Source organism: Patagioenas fasciata, chromosome 3, assembly GCF_037038585.1.
Source record: "Patagioenas fasciata isolate bPatFas1 chromosome 3, bPatFas1.hap1, whole genome shotgun sequence".
In the NCBI taxonomy this organism is placed as follows: Eukaryota; Metazoa; Chordata; class Aves; order Columbiformes; family Columbidae; genus Patagioenas; species Patagioenas fasciata.
Window position 1 is genome coordinate 20800651 of NC_092522.1, and position 27583 is coordinate 20828233.

General features: G+C 43.8%; 1 protein-coding gene across 1 annotated transcript; it reads right to left on the minus strand.

The window, feature by feature from the left end:
* LOC136099668 (TOG array regulator of axonemal microtubules protein 2-like) lies at nucleotides 1-27583 on the minus strand. Its single transcript, XM_071807268.1, has 15 exons — nucleotides 27314-27583; nucleotides 26226-26364; nucleotides 25134-25289; nucleotides 16776-16917; nucleotides 15053-15158; nucleotides 13042-13277; nucleotides 11710-11868; nucleotides 10534-10651; nucleotides 9562-9604; nucleotides 9321-9381; nucleotides 7926-7966; nucleotides 7645-7832; nucleotides 6237-6453; nucleotides 2664-2750; nucleotides 1-413 (listed from the first exon to the last, which is right to left on the minus strand). The coding sequence occupies exons 1-15, from the start codon at nucleotides 27581-27583 to the stop codon at nucleotides 166-168; spliced, it is 2211 nt and encodes a 736-aa protein (XP_071663369.1). The 3' UTR covers nucleotides 1-165.

Consider the following 27583-nt stretch of genomic DNA (forward strand, 5'->3'; position numbering starts at 1 on the left):
TTTTTTAAACCAACATCAAAATATATTAAGTAAATGTGTAACTATAAACTCTATCAGGTAAATCCTCTTCTTCAAACACACGGAATAAAACGAATGCCACCACCACATCCACCTTTGCCTCCAGCTGTCCCACTCCACACCCCTCCTTCTGTTTCCTGGAGCACATCAAGCCTTCACATTCAGGTTCAAAAGATCCCAGAGGTTTCTTGTCACATACTGAGGCTGGTTGGTGGCATACTTCTTCAGGCTGGGGCCCATCACTTCGTCAAGGCTCTTTGCAAGCTTGGTGAGCACAGCCCTGACACTGCCGCTTCGGACAGGCAGGGCCTTGTTTCCCAAAAGGAACCAGAGCGCAGGCAGGACATAGCGGTGGACGAATTGAGGTTTCCGGGGATAAACAGTGGCCACAAGCACTGCCAGGTGAGAGAGACAAACAGATTAACAGCCGTAATGTAAACAAGTACGTTCCTTGTACCTACAAGTACCTACAAGTTTTGGTTCTTGGAAGGCTTTTCTGGCTAATATCAACAAGCACAAAGGGCCCAATGGTCCAGAAACAGGCAACAGTGGCTGATCATCCACTGAACAGCATAACCAACCTCTGAGGACCTTAATTTCTCCAAATCAGAGGCTTTGTATCCATGATAGACTTATCAAAGTGAATAATACACATTTTGTAAATAATTTCACTATCTGCTTCTGCATTACAAATGCCAAAAATGGCAAATCGCTGTTTATTTCTGTTAAGAAGTTGTCTAAACCAGCTGCTGAAGATTTTGAAATGCAGCTCAGAGAGGTAATTGAAAGATTTCTAACAAAAGGATGATTACTTTTTTTGTGACCTTTGACAAAGAATGACAGAAGTCCCATGTGGCTGTTCCTTTTGCTTAGTGGCACACAGCAAACAGCAGTATGACACCACACTTCAAAACTTCAGCCCAGAAAAGATGTGTGTTGCTTGACAGTTTTCTTACAAACATCAGTGACTAACTGAGGTCTGTGACAGAAGGGTCCAAACTGAGGTTTTTTCCCCTCATACTTAGTGGCTTCTAATGAACAGCTGTTTCAAACTTCAGAATGTCTTAGATAATTACCCAAACCCCATTGCCATGGCATTTGAGCATCTCACGAGTTTAATGGCAATTGCCCTCACAACATTCCCTAAAATAGGGGAACAGAGAAAAATCTTACACAGGCGCCTGATATTTAACGCATTCTGCACATTCTCTCTGACGTCTGTTCTCAGCTCATTTTCTGAACTGAGCTCTATTAAATACAAACAAAAATTTACTATCAATAAGCTCCTTGCATGGCAGATTTTGCTGAGAGATCAAAATCTGAAATGGTCTGAAGAGAGCTTTGTTATCTTCTGTTCAGTAGAAACGTTATGCAGTAACTATTTATTATTTTGTAGTGGAAGGACCTTCATTTCCTCTATGCTGTTAATCTAGCATCAGTCATCAACATTTAAACGGCTCCTGACAGTACCTAAAACCAACTCTAGTAAGCAGGAAAAGGGTACCTATTTTAAAATAGGAGTTAATTTATGTTTAAATGCTATTAAACACAGTGGTCACTATGGAGCTTCAGAACAAAAAGAGCTGTCTGTTCCCACTGAATCCCAGAGAGAACATCTGCGCTTTCTAAAGTAGTTCCAATTTATGTTCAAATGCTGTATTTGAAAAAGAGATTAAAATAACTGTAAAAGTAAATTTTATGTTTACAGAGATTTACTTTATCCAAATTATCTTTAAAGGCCCTTTTATATTTGTTATGGCTAAACATGCCCTTTTGAGATTCATAATGAAGAAGCAAAGTGTATTAAACCTTGGATTAAAAGATGCTGGCATAACTAGAAGTGGATTTAGTCCTAATTAAAGCAAGGCTATAAATACTCTTCTCTAGTATATATTGAGATTATAATTTTTTCCATTCATTGGCTATTGCTGGACAGAGCAAGCTACTATTATAAATCAATTATCAGCTGTACTTCCAGTGTGTTGCACACTGCTGATACAGTAGACTGTTTGTACATCCTGAAATGAGTCCATATGATATCTGCAATACAGGCAGGGAGCCTCAGTGGGTTGGGCTGAACTGCCTCCTTCTGCCCCTAAATCCTGCCTTGCACAAAGTCCTTGCCTGTAATATGTGTGTTGAGTTTTCACCTACACTGTGACCCCCCAGGCTCTGCAGGACTCCGCCTCAAAAGTTTCCAACAGGACAACAAGAATCCTATGATGACAAAACAAACCGATCCTCAGAAATACCAGTTGCCACAATTTTTTTTCTAAAGGATGTTGGTTCGCTGTAGAACAGGGACCTCTTAGAGACCTCCATGACCTTTACTGTACTGTACTTCAAAGAGAGAAGTCAGCCAGGGTATTTTTAGGCCTTCTCTTTCCTGGAGGCGGGTCCTGAGATGCCTCAGTGAGAGCTCAGCGCTGGAGCCCAAGCGCTGTTCTTCTCTCACACACTGCAAGCCTCTGCAGAGGCCAGGCAAACCCCTGCCAAATACACCAAGTACAAGTATTTTGCAGGAGGAACAAGCTCAGGACCTTCTGGTGTTTGATAAGCGACTGCACTGTCTATTCTGAGGTATTCCCTCTAAATATTCCCTCTGAAGACTTCAAGAAGTGGAGATTAGTTGAAGAAGGCAATACCTGTGAGACGTTCAATGACATCCAGCAGAGCTTTGCCGCTGAGGTAACGCGCTCGGTGGGCAAAGATTTGCAGCAGCAATGTGTTATCTGAAAGAGAAACATGTATTTCTGCTCACTCTTCCGAGGTTATAAGAAAAAAAAAATAGTTAAAAAGGGAAGGAGGGGAAAAGGCAGAGGTAACTGCATTTTGTAAAATGAAGGAAATTTATGCCAGTTTCTGAGTCCTTTACTTCTTTCCTTCAGCTTACTTGGGAGGATTTTAAATTCAAAAAGAAAAGTTCTCATTTCACATTTGTAAATCCAGAGTTAACTGCTGTACAATGAGCTGTGTTAAAGCTTCCACATCAGGGCCCTCAAAATTTAAATCACCTGTAAGCAATGAAAATGTTTTGCATCCTGGAGCTTTGCAGAAGTGACCTCCTCCCTTGTCTAAGGAAAAGGATGAGAAGGCTCAAGAGTCCACGCATCCATTCACACTTTAAGGATAAGCTGGTGTTAAATCTTTAAACTACCTGTTGGGATCTATGGACAACACTCCAAGTTACTCTTACAAGAGATAATTGCTGCTCATTGCCAACACCATCCACTCTCAGGTGCTCTTATACTATCTCTGAAATCAGATCTCGGTAGAGAGACTGAAAAACAACCTGATTTCCCAATACTTGACTGCCATATATATTTTAACATCTCCTGTGCTGCCTGTTTTGGATTTGAGGTCTTGTTTTAATTAATAAACTGCTGCCTGAATTGGTCTGCAAGCCTCCAGTCTCACTGCTTTGATAAGCCAAGCAAAGCTTTTCTTGGAGGTAGAATGTTTGTGGGATGCACTACGATACCTCGCAGTGTCACCGGGAGTGGCACCAATAGGTAGAGTAAGCAACCTGCTTCTTTGTGAACCACTACAGAGTCAAATCCCAAAGGGGTTTTAAGTAGTACTGTGCTATTAAGTGCTCCGTTTTGCCTGAGATATAAAAAAGGTAGTCCCTAACAATCTCCTTGTGAGTGTGCAGTAATGAATCCGTTCTGCTACGCTAATTAAGCTTCTGCTTTGGTAATTACACTCTTCTCATTCATCTTTTCAAACAGACACTTCACTTTTTGTCCCACCCTCTTGCAGTATTGTCAGATGCTGTTTCACATTTGCTCTTCCTCCCCAGGGAGTTACCTTACAGCTGCTGCTTTGAAAAAAGATCTGGAGGTCTTGTGGAAGCACAAAATGTTAATTTGTCATTAATATTGGTATCTACATAGATTTTCAGGGGAACACTTGGGTTTGGGATGGGTGAGGGGGAGCTGCTTGTTTTCTTGTTTTTGTAGGAAGATAAGTATGTTAGCAGTATTCAACTTTCACTTTGAGAGTTTCAAATGCTCGGTACATTTTGAAACATTAAAGCTCAAGTAAATAACAAATTCACCCAGCAGTTACTTTTGCTGCCTTGAGAGACCTAAAGACAGAGGAGCTTTTAATAGCTACTAGAGAAAACAAGGCAACAGGCAGTCTGGTTCTTACTAACCCAGCTTTAATTCCCTGTACTACGTATCAGCTAAACCTGCTGGCCACAGGACAGGCAGCCCCGCAGTTGCTGTATTGAGCAGAGGAATCTGCTTCTCCGCACTCTCATTTTCACTGCGTTCCCCTCTTTGCTATGTTGACAACTACAGGGAAATTCCCCCTCCCCTCTCTCAGAGTGATGGTTCCTCTGGGAACCATCTGGGGCTGCTGGTCTGACTCCATGCCCTGGTGTCAGGCAGTGGCCATCTGAAGGGCATTTCTTTCATGACAGAGAACAGGGCAGGACAGATGTCAGAGGAGACAGCAAGATGTCTTGGTCCCATTGCAGTTGAGCTTGATTTGCTGATTCACCTCCACCTACAAGGTGGCTCCCTTGAGTGGGATTATGGTCCCAGGTCACAGCTAATGAATGTGTGTGGTCTTCAGCTGGGGACATCCAAACCAATGCCAGGGTTAAGGTAAACAAACTATTCAGGCACTATTGGGAAGCAAATTAGTTTGGTTTTAGGTAGAATTTTGGTCTAACAGATGGGGGGGGGTGTTTTATGTTCTTTATTTGTTTGTATGTCATTTGGGGTTTTTTTGTTTCACATCAAGTGATCAAACAATTTTCTAACCAGCTTGCATTTTTGCATGGATCATTAAAGGTGGCAGATGAGGAAGTCTCACCTAAAGCTCAGAATATGAGGCATGTCAACACAGAGCCTCGGTGCAATAGCTGGGCTCTTAGCTATTAAACTCATAGGAGCAATGGGGCAAGAGGTTGTGCTCTCTTACTCTTTGCTAGGAGCATTGAACAATCCTTTAGCGTTCTGGGGTGGTTTTGTCACTTTATAGCATATGGTATGGTTTTGCTCATGCATTTTTCCAGTAGAGCCTTCCTTCCCCCAGTAAAGCCCTAGGGTCTTGAATTTTGAAATATCTGTGATTCAGTTACCTGTTTGAACTTTTACAAATGTCCACAAAAATGAGCAGAACAAAAAATATATATCCCACCTTGTTTGCTTGAGAACCTGTCTCTGAGTAAAGCCACTGTGATAAGAGACAGATGCACCTTGCTCCTGTTCTAGCATCTGCCAGCATGGAAAATTTACAGTGACCTCTTAGAATTGGTGAGAGGGGAATGACGGAAAGCTTCATACAAAACCCTGAAGGGATCTATTTGCCACATCCTCTCTTAGCAGGATTCTGCAACTTTTCCCACACCTTCTCCCACGCACCACAAAAAAATCAGTAAGGGCCAAGAGCAGTAAAGGTCTCACCCTCCTCTCCTGCTTCATGATTAGGAACAACCCAATACTTGGAATACAGAAAGGCAGCAGGTCAGCAGATTCACTGAGTTTGCAAAGCAGCTGATGTGGAGAAGTTGTTAATTTCACTTTAACACCTGCCTCTTCAACACTGAATTTTTCAGGCATATTCACCCAGTGCTGCATTTTCACAGCTGACATAAGTCTGTGTGGCAAGAGAATTTACAGCAGACCTTGGCTATAGCAATCTTGCCCCATGCAGAACAACGTTTGGAATAAGCCATCATTTACAGCTTGATTTATCTTGATTTATACTTGTTTATTCTAAAGAAGTGGGAAAGAAGCCCAGCAAGAGCAAAGAGCCTCCACCACACTTCCCCCTATGTGTTTCAAGGAAAAAGCACATTCCTTTCATCTTGTTTTAGTGGTTGTAAACTTAACAGAGTGCACATATTAGAAATCCAATTCAATAAAAACAAAATGCATGCAGTTTCCCAGGAAAAACAGTCATGACAGATGCTAGTCACTTCCCTCATGCTCTTATAGTGGAAACTTAAAATAATCCCTAGAATGTCCTCTCTGTAATAATCAGATCTATGACCCAGGTGATAAGCAGTGTCCATTCAGCTACACATCCCAACATGATACAACCGATTGGAATAAAAAGAATGCAGGCAGGACTTCATACACATCTTGCAGCAGCTGGATGTTCCCACAGACAACAACAGCCATCCACAGACTTAGCACTCACTTGGCTCTGAGATGGAGGAGCCGCAGCTGGGGAGAGTCAGTGTCAGAGGTCAGCCTTACCTAGGTGATCAATGCATGCTTCCAGCACCTTCACAGCTGCAGCATAAATCCCCAAGTGCTTTGAGTTCAGGTTCTCAGTGACTGCTGCTATCAGAGAGGTCAGGACTGGGTATAAGGCATCTCCAAGTATGGGTGTCATCAAAGCCAGTGCCTCCAGCGCCTGCTGGTTCACTTTCTTGTTGCAATCCTGAAGTCTCAGGACAAAAGCGTCAAAAATCTGTTAAGAAAACAAAGGACAGGAAATCTGGATTAAAATGTTCTTGTTTCAAGGAGAGATGTAGAAACAAGCACCCAGAAATGTAAAATATAATGTTTTCTGTTAGGTCAGCACTTACTAGCACAATTTCACTGTTTTCTTATGGGCTACTCACTGTAGTGGTTGCACCTAATGGTGGTTGGAAAGATCTTCATATTTTATTAAGAGGTTTGAGTGCAGACAGGATAGTTCATATGGTGTTTCTCTCTATATTATTTACATTATTATTTACATAAATCATCGCTACAAATCATTAAATTAATCCCATTTTAATAATGCAATATCTTTGGTGCAGAGGTATGAAAACAGGTATTTATGATACCCATTTTTCCATAAAGTTGCCTCAAGTACTGAGGGCAGTATTGATTTTGCCAAAACTGTGGCTGGATGTGATCCAAGTTTTGTTTTTATCTGTCTCAGAACCTGCATCTGGAGGAGTGCAGGGCTCTGATGAACTCTTCAGTACCCAGACCATTTGTCTAGCTAACAGGTAGACTTCTGAACTTTAATGTGTTGTGTAGTTCTCATTAGAGCAGGTTCAGTCCCTAGACAGCCACATTATCAGGCACCATTTGCTGGAAAAGGGGAAAAAAAACAGCTGCTGGGAGGAAAAGGAAGAGATCTGTCTCTAGCCATTGTCTTCCTCTTTCCAAAGGGAAAAAAGGGCCCACAGGAAGGGTGAGAATGGTCCCAATCAGGAAAGGGATGAGGATAGAAGTAAATAGGCAGAGTTGTGTCTGCAATAGAAGAGAAAGTTTACAGGAGTATCCTTTAATTTTTGGTTTTTTTAATCAATGCATCCTGATACTTCTCCTCCACCCCAACTGATTTCTCTTCTAGGGAATAATTTCCAGCCTTTCAGTGGCTGTATTTCCTTTGTTTTAACCTAACTGGTAGTAAGATACAGCAAAAGCTACAGCAACAGGAAATTCTGTCTCATGAACAGCACCAAGAGACACCTACCAGAGAAATACAGTTGGACTGAAATTGCTTGCCCTGATGCCTGGAGTTGAATGAAATTATTTGGGGTGAGAAGAGACCAGCCTGTCCCAGACAGCTAGTAGGTAACATAAGACGCACTGTTTTAACTTTACTGGTACAGGCTTGGGAAGGGACCTAACAGGAAAGGAGCGATGGAGATGCCCTACCTACCTGGGAAATGTTAGTGGAGATGAGCTGGGGTTTGTTTTTGCAGTGGTCAAGGAGGAGCAGCACTCCCTCCATTCTTGTCTGAAAGTCCTTAGCTGTCAGGAGCTTGCAAAGCTCCTGGCGCTGTTCAGTCTCTTCCTGTGATGGGCGACGGGCTGTCTGACGGGCTGTCTGACGGACTGTCTGACGGACTGTCTGACGGACTGTCTGGCGGACTGTCTGGCAGGCTGTCTGGCGGGCTGTCTGGCAGGCTGTCTGGCGGGCTGTCTGACGGACTGTCTGACGGGCTGTCTGAGAGGGTGGCATGGGTACATAAGAGACAGACCTTAAAATGGAAAATAAAAACAAAGTTAGACCTTTTGGTGATAATATCTCCCTTTGGTTAATTGTGAGGAATGCAACTTGAGAAGACTTCCTAATGATGTGATTTCAGCTAGATCTTTATCTGAAAAGCAGCTTTGATCTCATGACAATCATTACAGGAGACAATCTGGACTTAACATTATCACTAGTGCTTACTGAGGAAAACCAAGGCACCAAGGATGGGATGCATCTCATTTATCTTCAGGTGTCTTCCCAGGTACTCATCCAGCTTCCCTATGTGTGGAAAAGTAGGCACTACAAAGTCTAAATGCCTCATCTTATGGCAGGTGTCTGTATTATAAGGAAATTAATTGTCCTGGAGAAGTGCCTCTACAACAGGTATGGGAATCTGGATAAATAGCTCAGATGCATCTGAACAGATGAATCCTACCCAGACAGATCAAGGGGCATAACTGAAGGGATCCAGAGGATCAGTAACAGAGGCAAAAACTGAAGCCAGCCATCCCGCTACTGCGCTCACATTATTGCTTCCTTAGCAGCTGGATCCACAGCTTGACAAACCCAATGGGAACAATTCTCTTGGATCAGCCTCTCTCTGCCATGAGCACGAGAAGCTCCTAACCCCACTACTGAGGTGTGCGGTGATCTTCCTGCCACTGCTGAGCACAACAGAGCTAAATAAATCCACTCTGTTATCAGAGAAGGGCAGGTACAGGTAGCTCTCTCACCAGCATGGGGAGACAGCAAGGACCAAACTCCTATCTTGAATGCTGACTGAGGCACAAGGGAAAAAAATATGCTGTCCATCAACCAACCAATAATGGGTCTCAATGACATGAATAGCTACAGAGTCCACATTGATATGTCTCTTGACCAGAACTACCAGTACTGTTTTTGAGTCAGAAAGCAATGACTCAGACAGGCCAAACAAAATGCATAGGAAGTGCTATTTTTGGGAATGGCATCTTGGTTCTAGAATGGGACTTCTCATCAAATCACCCATCTCAAAAAGACTCCACTGAGATAATAATACCCTGATTGAAATTACTTGTCCCAAACCAAACAGCAGAGAAATGGCCCTCTCGCAGCCTCCACAACACTGTCCTCGCCACCGCACTGGATTTTCTGAACTAAAACTGGTGGGTGTCTCTTCCTCTCTCTCAATTTTTGTGGAAAACCCTCCAGAGAACTTGTGTTCAGCCTAATGTAGAAGTAGACATTTTTGATCACGAAATATTTGTGGGGCAAGGAAACAATCTCTGGTACCCCTTGTCTCCACCAGAAAGATTTTTTTGAGGAAGAGACATGCAAAGCTTGTCATGTGCTTTGTCAGATATAACAGAAGTGCTCAGTACCCTTCATTAGAAGGCAAGTTGTCCTGGGGCATCATCAAGCCATTTTTCTTAGACTCCTTGGCAGAAGGAGGTTTCTTAGACTCCTTGGCAGAAGGAGGTTCCTTAGACTCCTTGGCAGAAGGAGGTTCCTTAGACTCCTTGGCAGAAGGAGGTTCCTTAGATTCCTTGGCAGAAGGAGGTTCCTTAGACTCCTTGGCAGAAGGAGGTTCCTTAGACTCCTTGTCAGAAGGAGATTCCTCAGACTCCTTGGCAGAAGGAGGTTCACATTCATGGTCTTCTGTCCCCTACACAAATATATAAAAAAACATGAATCTATAGAAGATAAAAGAGGAAATTATTTGTTTAAAACACAAATTATAACCAGGAAGGATCACTGCTACCAAGAAAGGCTTAGGAAAACATTTCCTAACTTAGAGAGGGAGATGGGCCAGAGATCCAGTGATGTCTACTATTTGTTTTCAATAACATAAGGTAGGTTATAGGTGCTACCATAATGGGCAGCAATACAAAATCCAGAATTCATTAGTCTTGTGCACAAGAATAATGCAAACTGTTAAGGAAACAAACTGGTGGGAAACATTTGGACTTTCTGGAGGGTGGCCCATTGTGTTGGGAGTTAATTTGGTTTACGCTCATTCTCCCTATCCCCGACAAAGGCACATGCCTGTCTAGAATGTAAATGAAAAGGAATGAAAAAAAATAGGGATGATTTTCCATGGGATGCTGAATTCATGAAGCTTCCTCCGGCTTCAGAGAGCATAACAGCAGGGCAGTGTTCCCAGAATACACACAATATGCGTACTAATTATGATTGCCTTGTGCATCTTTTGTATATTTGGAAATTTTTTTGGCACTAATACTTCATCTGTTGCAAAGACTCTATTACCTTCAGAAGCACTATTCTCCCTTCCTTGCTTTATTGGGGGGTGTGGGGAGTAGCATTGGGTTTTTTTAATGCTTGATGGTAGAACCATTTTCTCCTACTTTCCTTTCCTGTTTGTGGCTGATATTCAAAATACACCCACTTTCTTTCTAACTATACTAGTTCATTCACTGTCTGAAGATAAACAGGCTAAGGATCAACAGCTCATTCCCAGGAGCAAAATGATTCAGCAGAAGAAGAATGAGGTAAAGAAAGATTATATATGTTTAATCTCATATTAGCAATCTCAGTACTAGCATAAAGAAGACATTTCTCCTGCCAAGCACTTACCTTCCGCTTAATCATTGCCATAACAGCTTCCAAGTCCCGTGAGGGGGCAGACTTTTTCAAATAACTATCAAATTTTGGATGACTCATCAATAAATTCAGCATCTTCCGTCCATAATATCTAACATAGGAAAAAGAGAAATTAATACAGACTACTACTGTCTTTTCTCCCTGGCCTTGTGAATAAAGGAAGGAAAAGCGTTAATAAACTGATATTTTAAACTCATCATGTGTAATACCTGCATGAGGAGGTATTACCTCTTCAGCAAAGAGATTTACCTCCTCTTACTGCAACTGCACAATGCTACCAGCTGAACACAAGAGGAGAACATAGGGTAACAGGAAAATACAATTTCACTCTGAAACTGAGGGTATGCTTCTGTGGAAGCGGAAGATCCCATGGGACAAGTGAAGACCACCTCCTGCTTGGATGTCATGGCTTATTTGCAGTGTCTTGCTGCCATTGCACAATAATTTACTTCCCCTTAACTGACAGAGAATCTAGGACAGATGACCTCATGCTTACTATTTATTATTCTATACGACATGTATGCACATGGGCAGCTAATTGATCATGTGTTCTTCACATCTATTAATGGGAATATAATTAATAATCAGACTAATGGTTTGGTTTGGTTTTTGGTTAGTTGTTTTGGTTTTGCTACTATGAAACTTCAGCTACTGTGAAGAGGAAATTTGGACGTCATTCAGCCACAGCCAACAACATTATACAATGATTGGGAAGAAAAATTTGTGACTACAATAGGCAATTAAATCTGCAGAAGGGATTTAGAATGATTGAATATATCACTTGAAAACAGCTGGATTTTTTCTAGGACAGTCTTAACCTTCCCAGAAATAGATGTTTGGGACCATTCAGTGACGAACAGTGGCCAATGCTTCAGCTTTACATTGCACACGTAAGGTGAAACAGAATTATTTGACTGCCTAATCTGAGCTCAGCTGATCTGAATAAAGAATCATTCAAGTCACAGGAATTTGTCAATGGCCTCTCTTGCTGGACAACCTCATCTTACTCAGTACAGTCATCTCCCCAGACGTTATCCACACTGTGAAGTAACTTTTTAAATTTTACCTTCCACTCTTTTGTGGTTTTATAATTTATAGCCAGGCATCAAACAGTTTTCAAATTTTAGGAGGTGAAATGAAGATCATCACCTTGTGTCCTGATGACAGTCCAGAGCAAGATTCACCAGCGTGTGCACCAGCACCTCAGTACTGGTAACTATGCCCGAGAGGAGTTTATTGGCTCCAGTTCGCTCCATCGCAGTCAGTAGGTGTTCGGCTGCAGTCTTGCGCACCAGGACATTGCGGTGTCTGCAAACAAGGCAACAAAGACTGGGGTAGGGGGAAAAAGAGGGCCAGAAGCACAGGCCTCGGTCACAGCATGGTCCCTGTCATTGCTAGGGAAAGGACACACAAGTTCTCACTGCCATTTTAGCCACCTGTAGGTGATTTGTCCTCAGATAAACACAAAATTGGCATTGTACAGAGAGGCTACCTGCAAGTAAGAGGAAGGAATTCTACCTCCCTGGACTATTTGATACTTAATTTCTTTCCTGAAATTTAGTCTAGGAAAGAGGGAAATGAAAGACAATTTTTACTGACTCATCAGAGGGCTCCACTACACAAACAGAACTGTAGCAGTCCTGGGGCTTATTCCACCTGTTTATCTCCAAATCTGCAGAGGGAAATTTTTCACAATGAGAACAATCAGTCATTGGAATAATCTCCCCAGGGAAGTGAGTTTCAGCTGGACAGGGTGCTGAGCCACATTGTCTAGACTGCACTTCTGCCAAGTAAGGTTGGACCAGATGGTCCAGGTGGTCCCTTCCAATCTGGTACTCTGTGATTCTATGATTTAAGGCAGCATTTGCTTCAGTTATCCTATGGGAGTCAGCCTGTGAAGGCACCTATAAAGCTGCTCACTATCTCAAGGCTGACTTGCAACATCAATTTGAATAGAAAGTAGAGATCTAAGGACATGACGGTCAGACAGAGCCCACTTAGTAGGAGCTGTGCCTGCTGAGCCGCACCCAGCACGTTCTCCCCAGTGTGCTCCATGTGTTAGCAATTAGCCTCCTTATTTCTCAAGTTAATGGCATAATGATGATGCATGGCTTTTCTCAGTGCCTCTGTGGTTAGCGTTGTGAAATATCAAAAGGCACTCACTGCTAGAATAGCTATTGTCCCTCTTCCTGCAAAGCCACAAGACTATACCACCACGCATTGCAGGAACTTTTGCTTCCCCATCATTCACCACATCTCACCAGCATTGACATATTGTGGGAACAAATAGGCTGCAGGAGGGCAGAAGTAGATGCAAGAGGAAGGGAGAGAGGTTTATGATCAGAGAATCTAATCACCGAGTTCACAGAAGATGCAGGAGACAGGACCCTTCCCTCCCATCAATTCCCTTCTGCCTCCCATCCCTTCCCTCTACCGACACAATTCAAGGTGAAGGATAGCACTAAGAAAAGAATGACGTACTGGACTCCACTAGCCATGAGAGCAGTCATTGCTCGTGCAGGAGTCACACTCCCCGCCATGAGCCCCAGGGATTCATTGGCTGCTGTCTGAATGAAGTCGTTGGAGTCCCCCATCTTCTGCAGCAAGACCCGAGCAATCTCATCCACCTTGTGGTCCATGTCCTTCTTCATGGTCCTGAAGAGATCTCCAAGAGTGTTGATTGCACAGCAACACACCTTTGAGCGGAGATTGTTCACCTGGGGAAGTCATGAGGGGAAATGTAAGAACCACCCTGTAGAGAAAATCAATTCTCCAGGTGAAAGTCCCATGAAACAACATGACTTCTCACTGTGTCCAGATGGAATATAAGAGCACAGTAAGAGCAGAGGACCACAAGTACAGGAACACACTTACTCTGACGCCAACTTCTTCTCTCTCAGGCCCACTTATACAATTTTAATGAGACTGAAGGCCTAAAAATATTGTTTAATCTAGAACTAAGTGTGCTACTCAACCCATAATGTGCACTGCTTTGATTTTAGACCTTAAAAAAAAATAAAGGCAATGGCTGTTTTTAAACTATAAAGGTACAATTCATAAAGACAAGACAGAGGAAAAGTAGTACTTTCTTCCTGTCCAAAATCGCAGCACTGGCAGTTTGAGCACTCAACGAGGAAACTGAAAATGCAGGCTCAAGTGTACAATCAGGCTAATATGCAGCATGGACTTGAAGTCCATCTACTGCTCTGCCTGGTCAGGAGAACCCCAGCTGTTGAACTCAAGGTACTCAAGCATTTTGGAGGTCACATATAATTACAGCTGCAACCCATGGGGTTTTGCAGCATTCAGGGCTGTTCTTGGGTGACCCTTGCTTCCAAAAGTCTCTCCCATAAGGGTAAGGAAGAAATAACTGAGAGTCACGTGCTTCATTTGAAAAATACTTTGAAGGACAGACCAGTATTTCTTTCTGCCAGAATTAGTTGTGCCTCTTAATAAAAGAAAACCATATAAGTGCTAGAAGTGCTTGTGAAAGCAAAATCTGGGACTGGAGTGAAACAAAAGCTGAAAGATGTCTCTGTGCATGATCGTAGAAGAGAGAGGAGGAAATTTCCTCAGAAATATAAAAGTGATATAAAAATCAGATGAGCTAAGCTGAAAGGGCTTCTTGCCCTAAGCCAGATCTCACAGGGGTAGAATCTGAGTCCTGCATATCTAAACAGAAGGGTTTAAAGAGTCCAACAACACAAGGAACATTCAAGCTTCCAATGTCATTAAATATTGGAGAGGAGGAGTTGCTTTCATGGAAATAAGCTGTCCTACTGTCTTCTGCAAGCAAAGGAAAATTTAATATATTTGGCAATCATGCAGTAAGAGTACAAGTCTGTGGCCTGAACTGGCTGCTAAGTGCCAAGTTGGAAATACAGCCACAGATGTTATTAATTAGCTTAGGGTGAGACCTCTGTGTTCACTGAGAGATGAGACAGTGAAGCTGTGTGTGACTGCCTTGCTCACCCCACAGCCAGGCTGGTCTAAGCACCCAGTTGCTGCTGTGCAAAATTCCACAGGCACACAGAGTCAGCAGTTTAGTGGAAAGGGCAAATTGCCAAAAAGCAAGCAGAAAGGAAGGAGGAAAAAACATCATCAGGAAACACAGGAAAATAAATACCTGCAGTCACTCACCCAGGTTGCTGAGGAGGAGGAAGAAGTGGGAGGAAGCTGGGAGGCAAAAGCTGCAGTGTTTAATTACAGCTTGGCAGAGACTTGGGCTGTGGCAAATCACCTGCAGTTTCTGTATTTGTATATTGCATGAGAATGACACCTACCTCAAAGAGAAGAGACACAGAAGCCCTGCATGCCTGTAAATACAGCTATATTGTGCAGACAGATCATATAGATAGGTGACATAGCCCTTAGAAAAACAGTGAATAAAATAGTGATGAAGGCAGACACCCACGTAAATGAAGAAGCACGTATCAACTCTATGCTCTCATGTACGAGGTGCATAGGACACAATCGAACATAACATTCTTACCTCTTTGATAACTACCAAGGAAACATCATGAAGTTTAGAAAGAAGGACTTCTGAGTGGGAGACAGCCAGGCGTCTGATGCTGGTGAGTCCCTTCACTTTCTCCTCCCTGAAAGGCAATTACCAAAAAGATCGACTTTTCTCACCACCCAAGAACTTGGCAGCACCCTCTAAAATTACCAGGGTGTCAGCTCAAACAAGCACAGGGAGGTGCTTCTTATACAGCACTTAATTAAATTGTGGACTCGTTGCTACAGGATGCGGTCGTGTTCAAAAGCACACATAAATGCAAAAGGCAAATAGATGGTTTCAGAATGGCTGGGTTAATTTGCAGCTGTTAAACAAGACACCCTTCCTGAAATCACTGGCACACAAAGTCTCTATGTCACTGCTTCCTAGAAGCTGGAAGACTGTGCCATGTTTCTGTTTCTTGCATCCTCCCTGTACCCTGTGTCTGAGAAACAGTCCCGTCTGGCTGTTACTGGGGCGTTTTCCCTCTTCGCCATCCCCATAGGGCAATGCAGGAGGGAGAGCCTTCACTGCCACTCCATAGCTTGAGTTTGCACTCTACAATTTAGTCTTGTTCCCCACAGCCTCGCCCTCCCCTCCCCCAAAAAAGACAGCATGTCATAAAATACTCCATACCTGGGCAAGAATAGACAAAAAGCTGGATTTTCCAGAAAATCCCTACTTAAAATAACACCTACAACAGCAACATGTTATTTAAAAGTAGTAAAAACCCACCTCTTTCAGCATTTTCTTAGTGAAGGACCTGAGCTACATGAAGACATGTTACAGTCACTGGTTCACCAGGGCGGCAGGGCAGGGCTGGGCATCCACCCCCACTGGGGTCCCTGAGTGTAACCCAGACCCTGCAGCAGCTCCCTGCACCTCACAGGGCATCAAACAGGAGTGGGAAAGAGAAAGGAGAGAGGGGCAAAACAAAGTGATATTGCACAAGGAGGTACATCATGGAAGACTTTTCATGGTTATCCCAGTGTGAATGGAGCCTTAGTGCACATATGCTGACTCAGAAATCAAAGGGAAAACCAATATCACCTGAAATTTGCTGAGTCTCCTCCTGTCTGTGTTCAATTTCAGGACACACTGTGATTATCAACAAAAACATCTTTGGCCCATATTAAGCAGTGAAGAAGAAAAAGTTTCATTCTAAAAGTGCAAGATTCCTGAAGGATTTTTTTTTTTCTTTTTACTTGTCTTCTGCCACAAGGCTTTCAGGGGAAATGACAGGCTGAGAAACTCCGTACCACATCTCAGTCCATTTCTCAGAAATAGGAACTCCCCATAGGTGCTTCTGGAACTTAGCTGCGGGAGGACCAGAGATAAATCCTTACTCAGTCCCACCCGGGCCAGTGACCTGAGGCACCCAAATCTGTAAACTCAAGACCACTTCCATCCTGCTTCTGGCTTCAGCCAGCAAATCATCTTGTTGTCAACTTTCTCTCTTCCCTGAAGGTTTCATTTGCAGCTACGTGGAGCAAAAAACCAACCTAGGAAACAGCAGGGACCTGCTGTGGCTCTAAGACTGCTATGGACCAAGGCAAATAAAAGGCTGCTCTCACATCTTTATATTGTGATTACTTTGGAGTGGTTTCAGTAGTTCCCTTGGGACATCTGGGATGTCTGGGCTCAGAGGCACTAGAAAAAAGGTTCTAACTTACCTTTACACTGAGAGGGAGAAAGACTGAACAGGGGGCTTTCTTACCAGTCATCGCTGCTGAGCCATGTGAGAGCATTGAGCAGCACCTGCTGTGCATTAGGGTAGGGTTTGGCTTCCCGGGCGTCCCCGCACTCTGGCTCATCTCTCCCCTTGGAGGAGTCCAGAGCAATGGGCGACAGTGAGTTCACTGTAAGGAGAGTGTCAGACATCAGCATTGCGTACCCCAGGGTGAGGCACCCTGCCACCGAGCAGATGGCAACCCAGTCCCCAGCCAAGATTACATATGCGCGCAAACTGGCATTGATTCAGTGGCTTCCCTGCTGTCTGGTTCATTTTTCCAGCACCCAACCATCTCACATTCATCCCCAGTTGGGCATCAGCTCCTTGTGTGAACCTGAAAATTGCACACACTGAGCCAGCTCCCACATCTGGATGGGTACCACAGCCAGCTTGCAGATTGATAGTGCTGCAGGGCTTACACTCACCAGGAGCCAGTGCTGCTCAGCAGGACTTGCTACCCCAGGAGTAAGCTCCTGAGATGTGCACATACCTCCCTGTATCACCTGCTGTGACCTGAGGCAGTGAGGACAGAGGGACCCTGTAACTTTCTGAGGAAACATCTCCAGCTGTCCCCAGCGAGCACCAAGCCTGAACAACCAAGTCCTGCTGGGCTTGGTCAAATCCACAAGGAGCAAGTGCCAGGGAATAGTGATACATGACCTGCTGAGCCTGACAGCACCTCTGTTCCCATTTATCTCAACTATTCTGGACAGCAGGCAGCTAAGTGCACATACATTTTAGCATACCATTGGGAAAGTAGTAGTTTATGGATTTCACTATTTTCCGAGCATGAGGAATATTTACTATTTCAGAGGTACCCATTGGCTGTATTTTGAAGATGCTGAGGTGAAATTTATTTGTCATCAAATGTATTTGTTTGCAAACTATGCAATGCCTAAGCTTTCTCTTGTGGAAAAAGGCAATTCCTAGTCTTGATAGTTGTGACAAAAAAAAAGCCTTCCAAATGTGAACTGAGAATAAAAATATGTAAATATAGATGCAAATTGTTGGCAAATACAGTTTCTTGATGATAAATATACCAGGTATAAGAACATTCAGATGACAAATGCATTTGTTATGAAACCTATTTATCATCAAAAGCATTGTAGGTCAAAAACTTCATGCATTGCCTGCAAAAGCTCATTTCCTAAAGTGTAGACGTAAACATCTGAGCTGTCTAAAAGTACTGAGTATAAATATTACATAGAATCTAGGCACTACTATGGACTCTGTAGTGTTTTTATGCTACCTTACGTGTTCTATGAAGTATGGAGGAACTGTAAAATCAAAAATATTCAGATGGGTACTAATTTGGATGTTACCAATACTACTATCACTGACATCAGTGACATATGTACATATGCACAAGTATGTGCATATACACAACTATATTCGAGGTGAACGGAGAGCCATGTCAGGCTATGTGGAGAGTCTCTGGCTGTGTGCTGTGAACAAGCCAGGGCTTGATGCGGCTGTGCTGCACGGAAGGATTTCCCTGAGACACCAGAGACAAAAGGACAGTAAACAGAAGCCGGTCTGCCCTCGACCCAGGCTGCAGGAGGGGCGTTGCCGCTGCCCATGAACAGTCTGTGAACAGTGCCCTGCAGCCAATCACCATAGTGGGGGGGGATGAGTGACTGTGAGTGTAACCAATTGTAGCCTGCGCTTGCCGCATGGCCTTTTGGTAGAGAGTATATAAGGCTTGGAAAAACGTGGTCTCGGGGACATTGATATTCAGTGTTGTTTAAGAGTTCATTAAAGAGTACGGATGGTAAATTCACATTGAATTAGACTCCTTACTCTCGCCCGGCCCGCCCGTTCGATCAAAGAGCTTATGCCGGCGTCTGGATTCGTCGAATTTGCTACCGCCACAATTGGTAGCAGAGGATGGTTCGTTAGCAGAGCATAACGCTTCGGATCTACATATGGTAGCAGATGGATGGATCGTTAGCAAAGCATATCGCTCCGGATCGAAATTACTGCGGTGAGCAGCGTTCATAAAAACGGAGCCAAGCCGGGGTGTGGGATAGTGTGCTTAGTCCGGTATCAAAAGACGGGCACCAGTCGAGCTGGCCACTCGCATCCTACGTTAAGACCGCGCTGATAAGATAATGGATATTGAAACAGCCGCGGCACTGCTGACGACTATTCTCTCTAAGAGAGGTATTGAATCGTCACAGGAAAAGCTAATCACATTGATTTTTTTAGCTCAGAAGTGGGGACACTTTGGGGAAGTTCCACTTTTGTTTTCCCCAACAGAATGGAGATCAGTGGGGGACACTATGTGGGACAAAACTATCAGAGGGGAAGAAGAGAAAGAAATTAAATCTGTGAGAGAATTGTGGAAAACCGTATTAGAATCATTAGAAATTATGAAATCGGAACAACGTGCCGCCCTAAGAGCCGCGGAGGCGCTTGTCCCAGAACAAACCTGGACTGATAAAACTTGTCGTCCAAAAGAAAAGAGGGGCCTGTGGGCTACTCTGTGGGGTCTGCCTGCCGTTCGGGGTGGTCGCGGGGTCCCGGCTCAGCCAATACTTTCACAATCCGATCTGCAACGCGGATTAGAAACTGCGCGGCTCGTAAACAAAGAACCGGAAGTTTCCCCCTCCGAGTCTCTGGGGCAATGTCCCAAGAAGGCGGAAGTGCAACTAGTCGACTGTCCGGATGTGGGAGGCCCTGAGTGCCGCCCTCCTCCTACCGCTCCGCCTCTGCCCTGCCCCGAGCCGGACGCCCCCCCCCACTCCGAGAAAAGCGTGGAGGCCGGGCCGGCGCCGTCGCCGGGGCCGGGGCCGCCTCAAACTTTGCCTCCGCAAGCACCCGCGGAAGTTTTTTGTGAGCCTCCTCCTACATCATTGGGCTCACCCCAAGCAGTAGAGCAGTTACTGCAAGTCATTACCAACAAGCTTGAACAACTCAAGAGTGTCAAATGTAGAGAAAAATAAGGAACAAATTGAGTTTCAAAAACCAGCTTGCCCTTCACAAACAATGCAATCAAAAGTACCTATAGATTCTACTGACCAGCCACAGCCCCGACGTGGCAGATGGTCAGAGGTCATCAAAGATGCCATCCTAGAAGGTGATTGGTCTCCAGCAAAATTAGCCCTACCGGTAATTCAAAATATGAACACTCAGACAACGGTATGGGAATCACATGATTGGAAAATTTTGCAGCAAGCAAAACAAACAATCACCAACTATGGTATACGTTCAGCAGCTACCAGACACAAAGAACATCTCCGAACCTGTATCCCAATCAGCAACCAACCGTGAACCAGGCTTCTTTCACCTCAACAAGCCAAGCACCGCAGGAAGCCTCGGAGTTGATGTGGAGACAGCAGTAGATATAACATTGACCAATACTGCAATTCACAGAATACCAACGAATGCTAAAGGACCTTTATTTCGACAAGATAGTCTCATTGGAGGCCTATTGATTGGCCGTTCTTCTGCTAGTATCAAAGGTCTTATAGTAATACCAGGTATAATTGATGCAGATTTCACAGGAACTGTTCAAATCCTGGCCTACACTCTGCATCCGCCAATTTTTATTCCTTCTGGGAGTAGAATAGCTCAGGTAGTAGCACTGGAAAACTGCCTACCAATGCTGCCAGGAGTTCCTCCAGCATCCTCAACACAAAGGCATGATAAAGGATTTGGATCGACAGGTCCTGCAGTTTGCTTCACCTCATCAATGACTCAGCGTCCCATGTTACGTGTGCAACTATTTCAATCTGATTCTACTGTTGTTGTAGAGGTAAATGCAATGCTTGATACTGGAGCTGATGTCTCCATCATTAGTCAATTCAAATGGCCACGAAATTGGAAACTTCAAAAATCAATCTCTTCCACTGTAGCTGGAGTAGGGGGTCAAACTACTCCAAATATAAGTGTTGATCCCATTTCAATTAGTTTCCCTGAAGGTCAATGTGTTACCCTTAGGGTGTATGTAATGGAATTGCCAAGCAGCCTTGAGGCGCTTATCGGCCGTGATGTCTTGGGGCAACTTGGTGCTGTGTTAACTACTTCACCTTTTCCTTAGTGGTCACTGGAAAGCAGTTGCCCAACCCTCCATTGACCTGGTTAACAGATAGCCCAGTTTGGGTTGACCAGTGGCCATTAACAGAAGAGCGACTGCAAAAGGCACGTGAATTAGTAGAAGAGCAATTAGTTGCAGGCCATATCAAGCCTTCTACTAGTCCATGGAATACCCCAATTTTTGTAATACCAAAAAAGAGTGGAAAGTGGCGATTATTACATGACTTGCGAAAGGTAAATGATCAAATGCAAGCCATGGGTGCTTTACAGCCTGGATTACCATCACCTGTAATGTTACCAGAAAATTGGCATATTCTAATTATAGATTTAAAGGATTGTTTCTTTACCATTCCTTTACATGAGCAAGATACACAGCGTTTTGCATTTACACTGCCTTCAGTAAACAAAGCGGAACCAGCTAAAAGGTATGAGTGGGTAGTGCTACCGCAAGGTATGAAAAATTCTCCTACACTGTGCCAAATGTATGTTGCATGGGCACTTCAACCTATTCGTGCATCATGGAAACAAACAATTATTTATCATTATATGGATGATATTCTGTTCTGTCAACAAGCTGAGTTCACAGAAAATTCCATAGTCCAAATTACAATCAAACTCAAAGAAAAGGGGTTGGTCATAGCTCCAGAGAAAGTTCAAAAGTCTGCACCTTGGAAATACCTTGGTTGGTCCATTTGTGATGCACAGATTCGTCCACAAAAAATTGAATTACATACTGATTTACAGACATTAAATGATGTCCAAAAATTATTAGGGGACATACAATGGATTAGAAATTGCGTAGGCATTACTAACAATGATATAGCACCTCTTACGTCACTTCTAAAAGGAGGTGATCCAGCTAAGAAAATAAGCTTAGAGTCCGTGCATCTCAAATGTCTTTCTGATATTATACAAAAAGTACAGACAAATTGGTCTAGCCGAAGACTTTCTGATCGACCAATTTCCCTCCTTATTAGCAATCTAGAACATCCGTGTGCAATCATCTGCCAGTGGCAAAACAAAAACGGGGAATTCCCCATAGATGTTGCTACAGATTCTTCCTTTTGTGCCACTGTCAGATTGAAAACAGAAAATGATTTGCGATTATCAGAGTGGATTTTTCTCAGTGTCCAACCAAAATTCAGTATTCAAACGAGACCAGAAGCAATTGGAGAATTGATTCGAAAAGGAAGATCTCGAATATTAGAAATTAGCGGTCAGGAACCAGATGACATCAGTATTCCGATAAATGGAGCCGATTTAGAATGGTGGCTGAGACATTCGATGCCTATACAGAATGCATTATTAGGATTTATAGGCAAGGTACATTCACGACAACCAAAAGGTAAACTATGGCAATTCCTTAGAACAAATCAGTGGTTAGAGAGAAGCAAAGTAAAAGCAAAACCTGTTGAAGGCCTTACAGTATATACAGATGCAGGAAAACGAAGACACCAGGCAGCATGTGTCTGGCAAGAGAATAGTCAATGGAAACGGCATTTAATTGAAGGTTCAAAAGAGGATTCATTGCAGACTTTAGAGCTCACGGCAGTAATATGGGCCTTAAATAATTGGCTGAAATCTGCTTTAAATGTTGTCACAGATTCTTTGTATGTAGCAGGTGTAATACCCAGAATGGAAAATGCCCTGTTAAGACAATCGAATAATCCTCGATTAGGAAAATTGTTTGTACAATTGAGAGCTATTTTAAATCAAAGAAAAGAACCCTGTTGTGTGATTCACATCCGCAGTCATCAATGGAATCTTGGTCTAGGTGAAGGAAATCAAATTGCAGATAGTTTAGTAAGTTCAGTACAGCACATGCCTCCAACAGATAAATTCCAACAAGCGAGACAAAGTCATGAGAGCTTTCATCAGAATGCCAGAGGTCTCCAAAGACAATTCGATTTAACTTTAAATGAAGCAAGAAGTATTGTACAGGCATGTCCTCAGTGTGGAAGCCAGATGTTAGGTATAGGAATCGGTGTCAATCCTCGAGGTTTAAAAGCCTTAGAATTATGGCAAATGGATGTGACACATGTGCCAGAATTTGGAAGACTTAAATATGTGCATGTCACAATTGATACTTTTTCAAAAATGATATGGGCTACTGCTTTACCAGGAGAAAAAGCACTACATGTATGTAAACATCTTACAGCTTGTTTTGCTGTAATGGGTGTCCCAGAAAAGATTAAGACAGACAATGGCCCTGCCTATGTTAGCCAGAAAGTTAGAACTTTTCTAATGAAATGGGCAGTGAAACACGTCACAGGTATACCTCATTCCCCAACAGGCCAAGGAATCATCGAGAGAGCACATCAAATGATTAAAGGGTATTTGAGCAAACAGAAGCAGGAAGAGTTAGATTGTCAACAGCGTTTAGCAAAGGTGTTGTTTACCTTGAATTATTTATGTCTAACTGGAGATCATGAGGAGCCTCCTGTGATCATTCATCATTATCAGATCAGACTAGGAAGGAAAAACACTTTACCGGAATTCATGGTGAGATATCGTGATCCCACCACTGGATTGTGGAAGGGACCAGTACCTGTTATTTTTAATGGTAGAGGGTATATGTGTCTCTCCACAGATCAAGGTCCATTGTGGGTTCCAAGCCGAGCAGTAAAGCCGGAGTTGAAACAAACTCAACCAAATCAACTCCCTGCAGCAGAACCTTCGGAGGTCACAGAGTGAGGTGTAACCTTTGCATTGATTTAGCTGTGACATGTATGCATACTATAGTTATATAAGTAGATCTTTAAACACCACTACCTCTTGAGTAAGTTTATCAACACCCAGCACATCGTTTGTTATAAGTTGAGTATCTTTAAACCAAAGTTCTTGGAATTTGTTTAATCAATCCATTGCGATATTTAAATGGCAATGGAACACCTCAGGTTTATTGCAAAGTGCACTGTTTACGTTGATTGTTGTTGTTATTTATATGTTATGTATAAGTTGTTTTTTATCACATATCAAAAAAGGATTAGAACACACAGCTAATCAATCCTGGCTTGTCCAAAAAGAAAAAAAAAGGAGGAATTGTGGAGAGTCTCTGGCTGTGTGCTGTGAACAAGCCAGGGCTTGATGCGGCTGTGCTGCACGGAAGGATTTCCCTGAGACACCAGAGACAAAAGGACAGTAAACAGAAGCCGGTCTGCCCTCGACCCAGGCTGCAGGAGGGGCGTTGCCGCTGCGCATGAACAGTCTGTGAACAGTGCCCTGCAGCCAATCACCATAGTGGGGGGGGATGAGTGACTGTGAGTGTAACCAATTGTAGCCTGCGCTTGCCGCATGGCCTTTTGGTAGAGAGTATATAAGGCTTGGAAAAACGTGGTCTCGGGGACATTGATATTCAGTGCTGTTTAAGAGTTCATTAAAGAGTACGGATGGTAAATTCACATTGAATTAGACTCCTTACTCTCGCCCGGCCCGCCCGTTCGATCAAAGAGCTTATGCCGGCGTCTGGATTCGTCGAATTTGCTACCGCCACAAGGCTAGTTCTGATCAGTTTTGAAAACTGGAGTAGCATCACTAGGAAGGAGCATTCAAAATATCATTCTTAGTTCCCTTTTTCCTAACTCTTGGTGCTCAGGATCATAACACAAGGTAGGCCACCCACAAAGGAGAGCTGAGAATCAGTATGCTCACTATCTGCTGCATATTTGCTGCAGGGAGTGAGCAGCCTGGGAGCACCAGTAACCTCTCATGTACGTCTTCTGCTACAGAGAGCCACTGTATTTGGGTGGGCTGACCAAAATACAGTCGGAAATACAGGCACTGCTTGTTCCCAGTTTGCATTGCAGGCAGTGGGATGAGAGATGCTACAAGTCGTTAAGCACTTCTAGATGCAATAGAATGAATGTATCACTTCTCTAATTTCCATGAAGAGGCAGCCCTTGCTGCGATAGTAGAAAAACTGGCTGCAGAGCCAGACAGCAGCACAGGCTAACTGACCATGGTGGTACACATATGTGCATGGTGAGCACACCCTGCCAGACAGTACTGGAGCTCAGTCCTGCAGTTACAGCTGCTTCCCAGCACCAGTGTTATGTTTTGGACTATCAGTACTGGCAAAAGCTATAGCTTAAGGCTTTACCCCTACTTCATGCAGCTCAACTTCCCAGTGGATCTGTAAGCACCAACTGCTCCAGTATCACTGAGCTGGAATGGATCCAAAGGAGGTTTGCTCTCAGTCCTCTGAACAGGCTTTGGACCTGAGATCTTACCTGTGGTTGAGGAGTGAGGCAGTTTGTGCTCCTTGTGCTACGTACTGGTGTGGGGGCTGCAGGGGAGCAGGCTCACCTGAGGAGTTGCGTGGGACGCTGCTGTTCTTGTTGATGACAGGCATGCTGGGCAGTGCGGGCCTGTTGAACCGCTTCCTCAAAGCAGTACCAGTGCTCTCTTTGCCTGTATTGCGCATGCTGGGAGCTGTCCCATTGACAGGTGGTGGGCCAAAGCCTGCAGAGACCAAAAAGGATCTTGTTAAGAGGAAACATCTGAACAGGGTGGACTATCCCTCAACAGGGGGCTTGGAAAGGGCTAGAAGTCTTGCTGGAGCTGGGTAACATCTCTTTGTTATCCCAGACAATGATCACACAATGTGGTGATGCTTTCCGTAAGAAATGAGGAAAACTCAGTGCTGCTTTTCTTTTGCTTTCTTGTTTCAGAGGCTGGATAGGGAAGTTACATTCTAGAGGTTCCCACCTCAGCACTCCTCACTAGTACTTCACAAAATAATAGCAAGAAAAAGAGCAGAGAACCTTGTCTGATGCCCTTGGGCTGAGTGCTGACACTTAAGTTTGCTGCTGCTGTGCTCAAGGTAGTGCGTGCAGCTGTACAATCAGAGTCTGTCAGCTGCAATTAAGTCAGCAATGCTGCTTGCTCATGTGGGTGAAACGCAAGCTCTGGCTAAGGGCTCCAGCACAGCTCTATAGTGTGAGCTCCTCAGCAAGGAGTGGGGTGAGCAGGATAATCTGTCCTATCATGTGAGCAAGATATTTTGTGTTTTAATTAGATACAGTTTGATTTTGTTTCTTCCAGGGGCACCTTGGTTGAAAAGCCTTCTTTTGGACTCACCCATTCACCTTTCCTGGAGGCTACTCTCAATTAGAGAGTCTGAATCCCCAGTGTAGTTTGCAAGACAGAATTATCCAGTCTGAAAGACTTCATAGGAGAAGTGGGGAAAGTGATTTACTGTGACTGACTCAGTATGGGCCGGGAGCAAGACACATCATGCCTCTGTATTTTTCTTTGAAAAGTGGAAATAAGTCCTGTGTAAGCTTCCACTCAGATGCAAGTTTAACAGCCTTCCAGTCCAATTTCATAGACATTTGCAACACTATGTAAGTAGCAAGCAAGCAAACAAAAAGGCTCACAACTATTGCAACCACTTACTTTTGTTGGCTGCATCCCTGGGGTCAGTGTTCAGTGCAGGGAGCTGCAAGGGCTTTTCTGTCTCTTCCTCCCTCTCCCTAAGCACAATCTTCCTCTCTCTCATTTTATTGTAAGCTGACTTGCACAAGACAACGCGGATCTAGTTGCAATGGAAATAAATCATAGCACATGAAAAAAGATGCACAAACCACACACAACACCTCATCAGGAACACAGTGGTAGCGTGTCATCTTCTTTACTGCAGCTCCATATACATCTCAATAGTTTCAGAAGAATTCCTCCTTCCCTCACCTTGGCAGACAATTACAGCTAGTGATATGTAACACTCCATTGCCATAACCTTCTACTGGCCCAAGATGCTGTTTCTCAATCTATGTCAAGAAGACCTGCTTGAACCAAGAGAGTCATAGCAGCGCTCCAAGACAGATTAAGAGCTCACCTTACTGTGAGCAGGTGGTTCAGTTCCTACAGGCTATGGCAGGGGAACAAAACCCATCTGCAATAACCAGCAATGAGAGGTAATTTGCTGTTTCTTAACAGTCATGGCCAGTAATTGCAGTTGCTTCTCACTTCCTTGCTTCTGAATGACTCAGCTGCTCTCTGAGAACCCAGAGTCCAAAAAAGGAGTCATGTGAAAACAAGTTGGAGGAACATTGGTCTTATTGAATAGAAAAACTGTGAATGAGATGGCTGTGAGATACAGCAAGAAAGGTAACTAAGGAAAAGCAAGGTCTTCTATTTTATTCTGCAGCCTTCCTTGCATTCAACATTATAATCTTTGCTTCTGTGCTTCCAAGCATGCACTGTGCACATGTTCACTGATGTGTAACTTGCCCTGCCATTCAGATCTGCTCTAAATCGGCCTCCGCACATAAAGAATGCTTTTTGCCTAACCTTAGCACCGCCTCTCAACCAGTGACTTCTGCACCAGGGAAAATACTCAAGTAATTGCTCTGTAGTTGTCAAATGTATTCCAAATAGAATCTGCTCCGCAAGAGGGGAAGATTATGATTTTCAGTGACATTTTGTGCTAAGCACTGAACAGTCATTGAAAAGGAAGCCTGCTCACCCCTGTCCTTAGCCATTACCTTTTCATTGCTGATCTTGAAGTCATCGACACTCAGAAGGCGAGGCCTCTCATGATGGTTTGTCTCCTTGGCCTGTCTGAGTGGAAGGCTTGGCAATGGGACCACAGGTTCACGCAAACGTCTGGCAGACTTCACATCACGAGCAACGCGATGCTTGATAGGAGGCAAAATGGGTTCCAAAGTCTGGACCTCTGATAAGACAAGGATATAGATCGTGTATGATAACAGTAAGGAAGATAGCACCTTTCCAAACAGATGGCGTACTACCAT

What these genes read in the sequence shown, in the direction of transcription:
- LOC136099668 (XM_071807268.1), bottom strand. Translation starts at nt 27,583, where the DNA reads ATGGTAGTACGCCATCTGTTTGGAAAGGTGCTATCTTCCTTACTGTTA. An exon ending in CCTTGGTAGTTATCAAAGAG is followed by an intron (nt 13,278 to 15,052) that starts GTAAGAATGTTA and finishes TGACTTCCCCAG; the next exon opens with GTGAACAATCTCCGCTCAAA. An exon ending in GACTGTCATCAGGACACAAG is followed by an intron (nt 10,652 to 11,709) that starts GTGATGATCTTC and finishes TTCCTATGTTAG; the next exon opens with ATATTATGGACGGAAGATGC.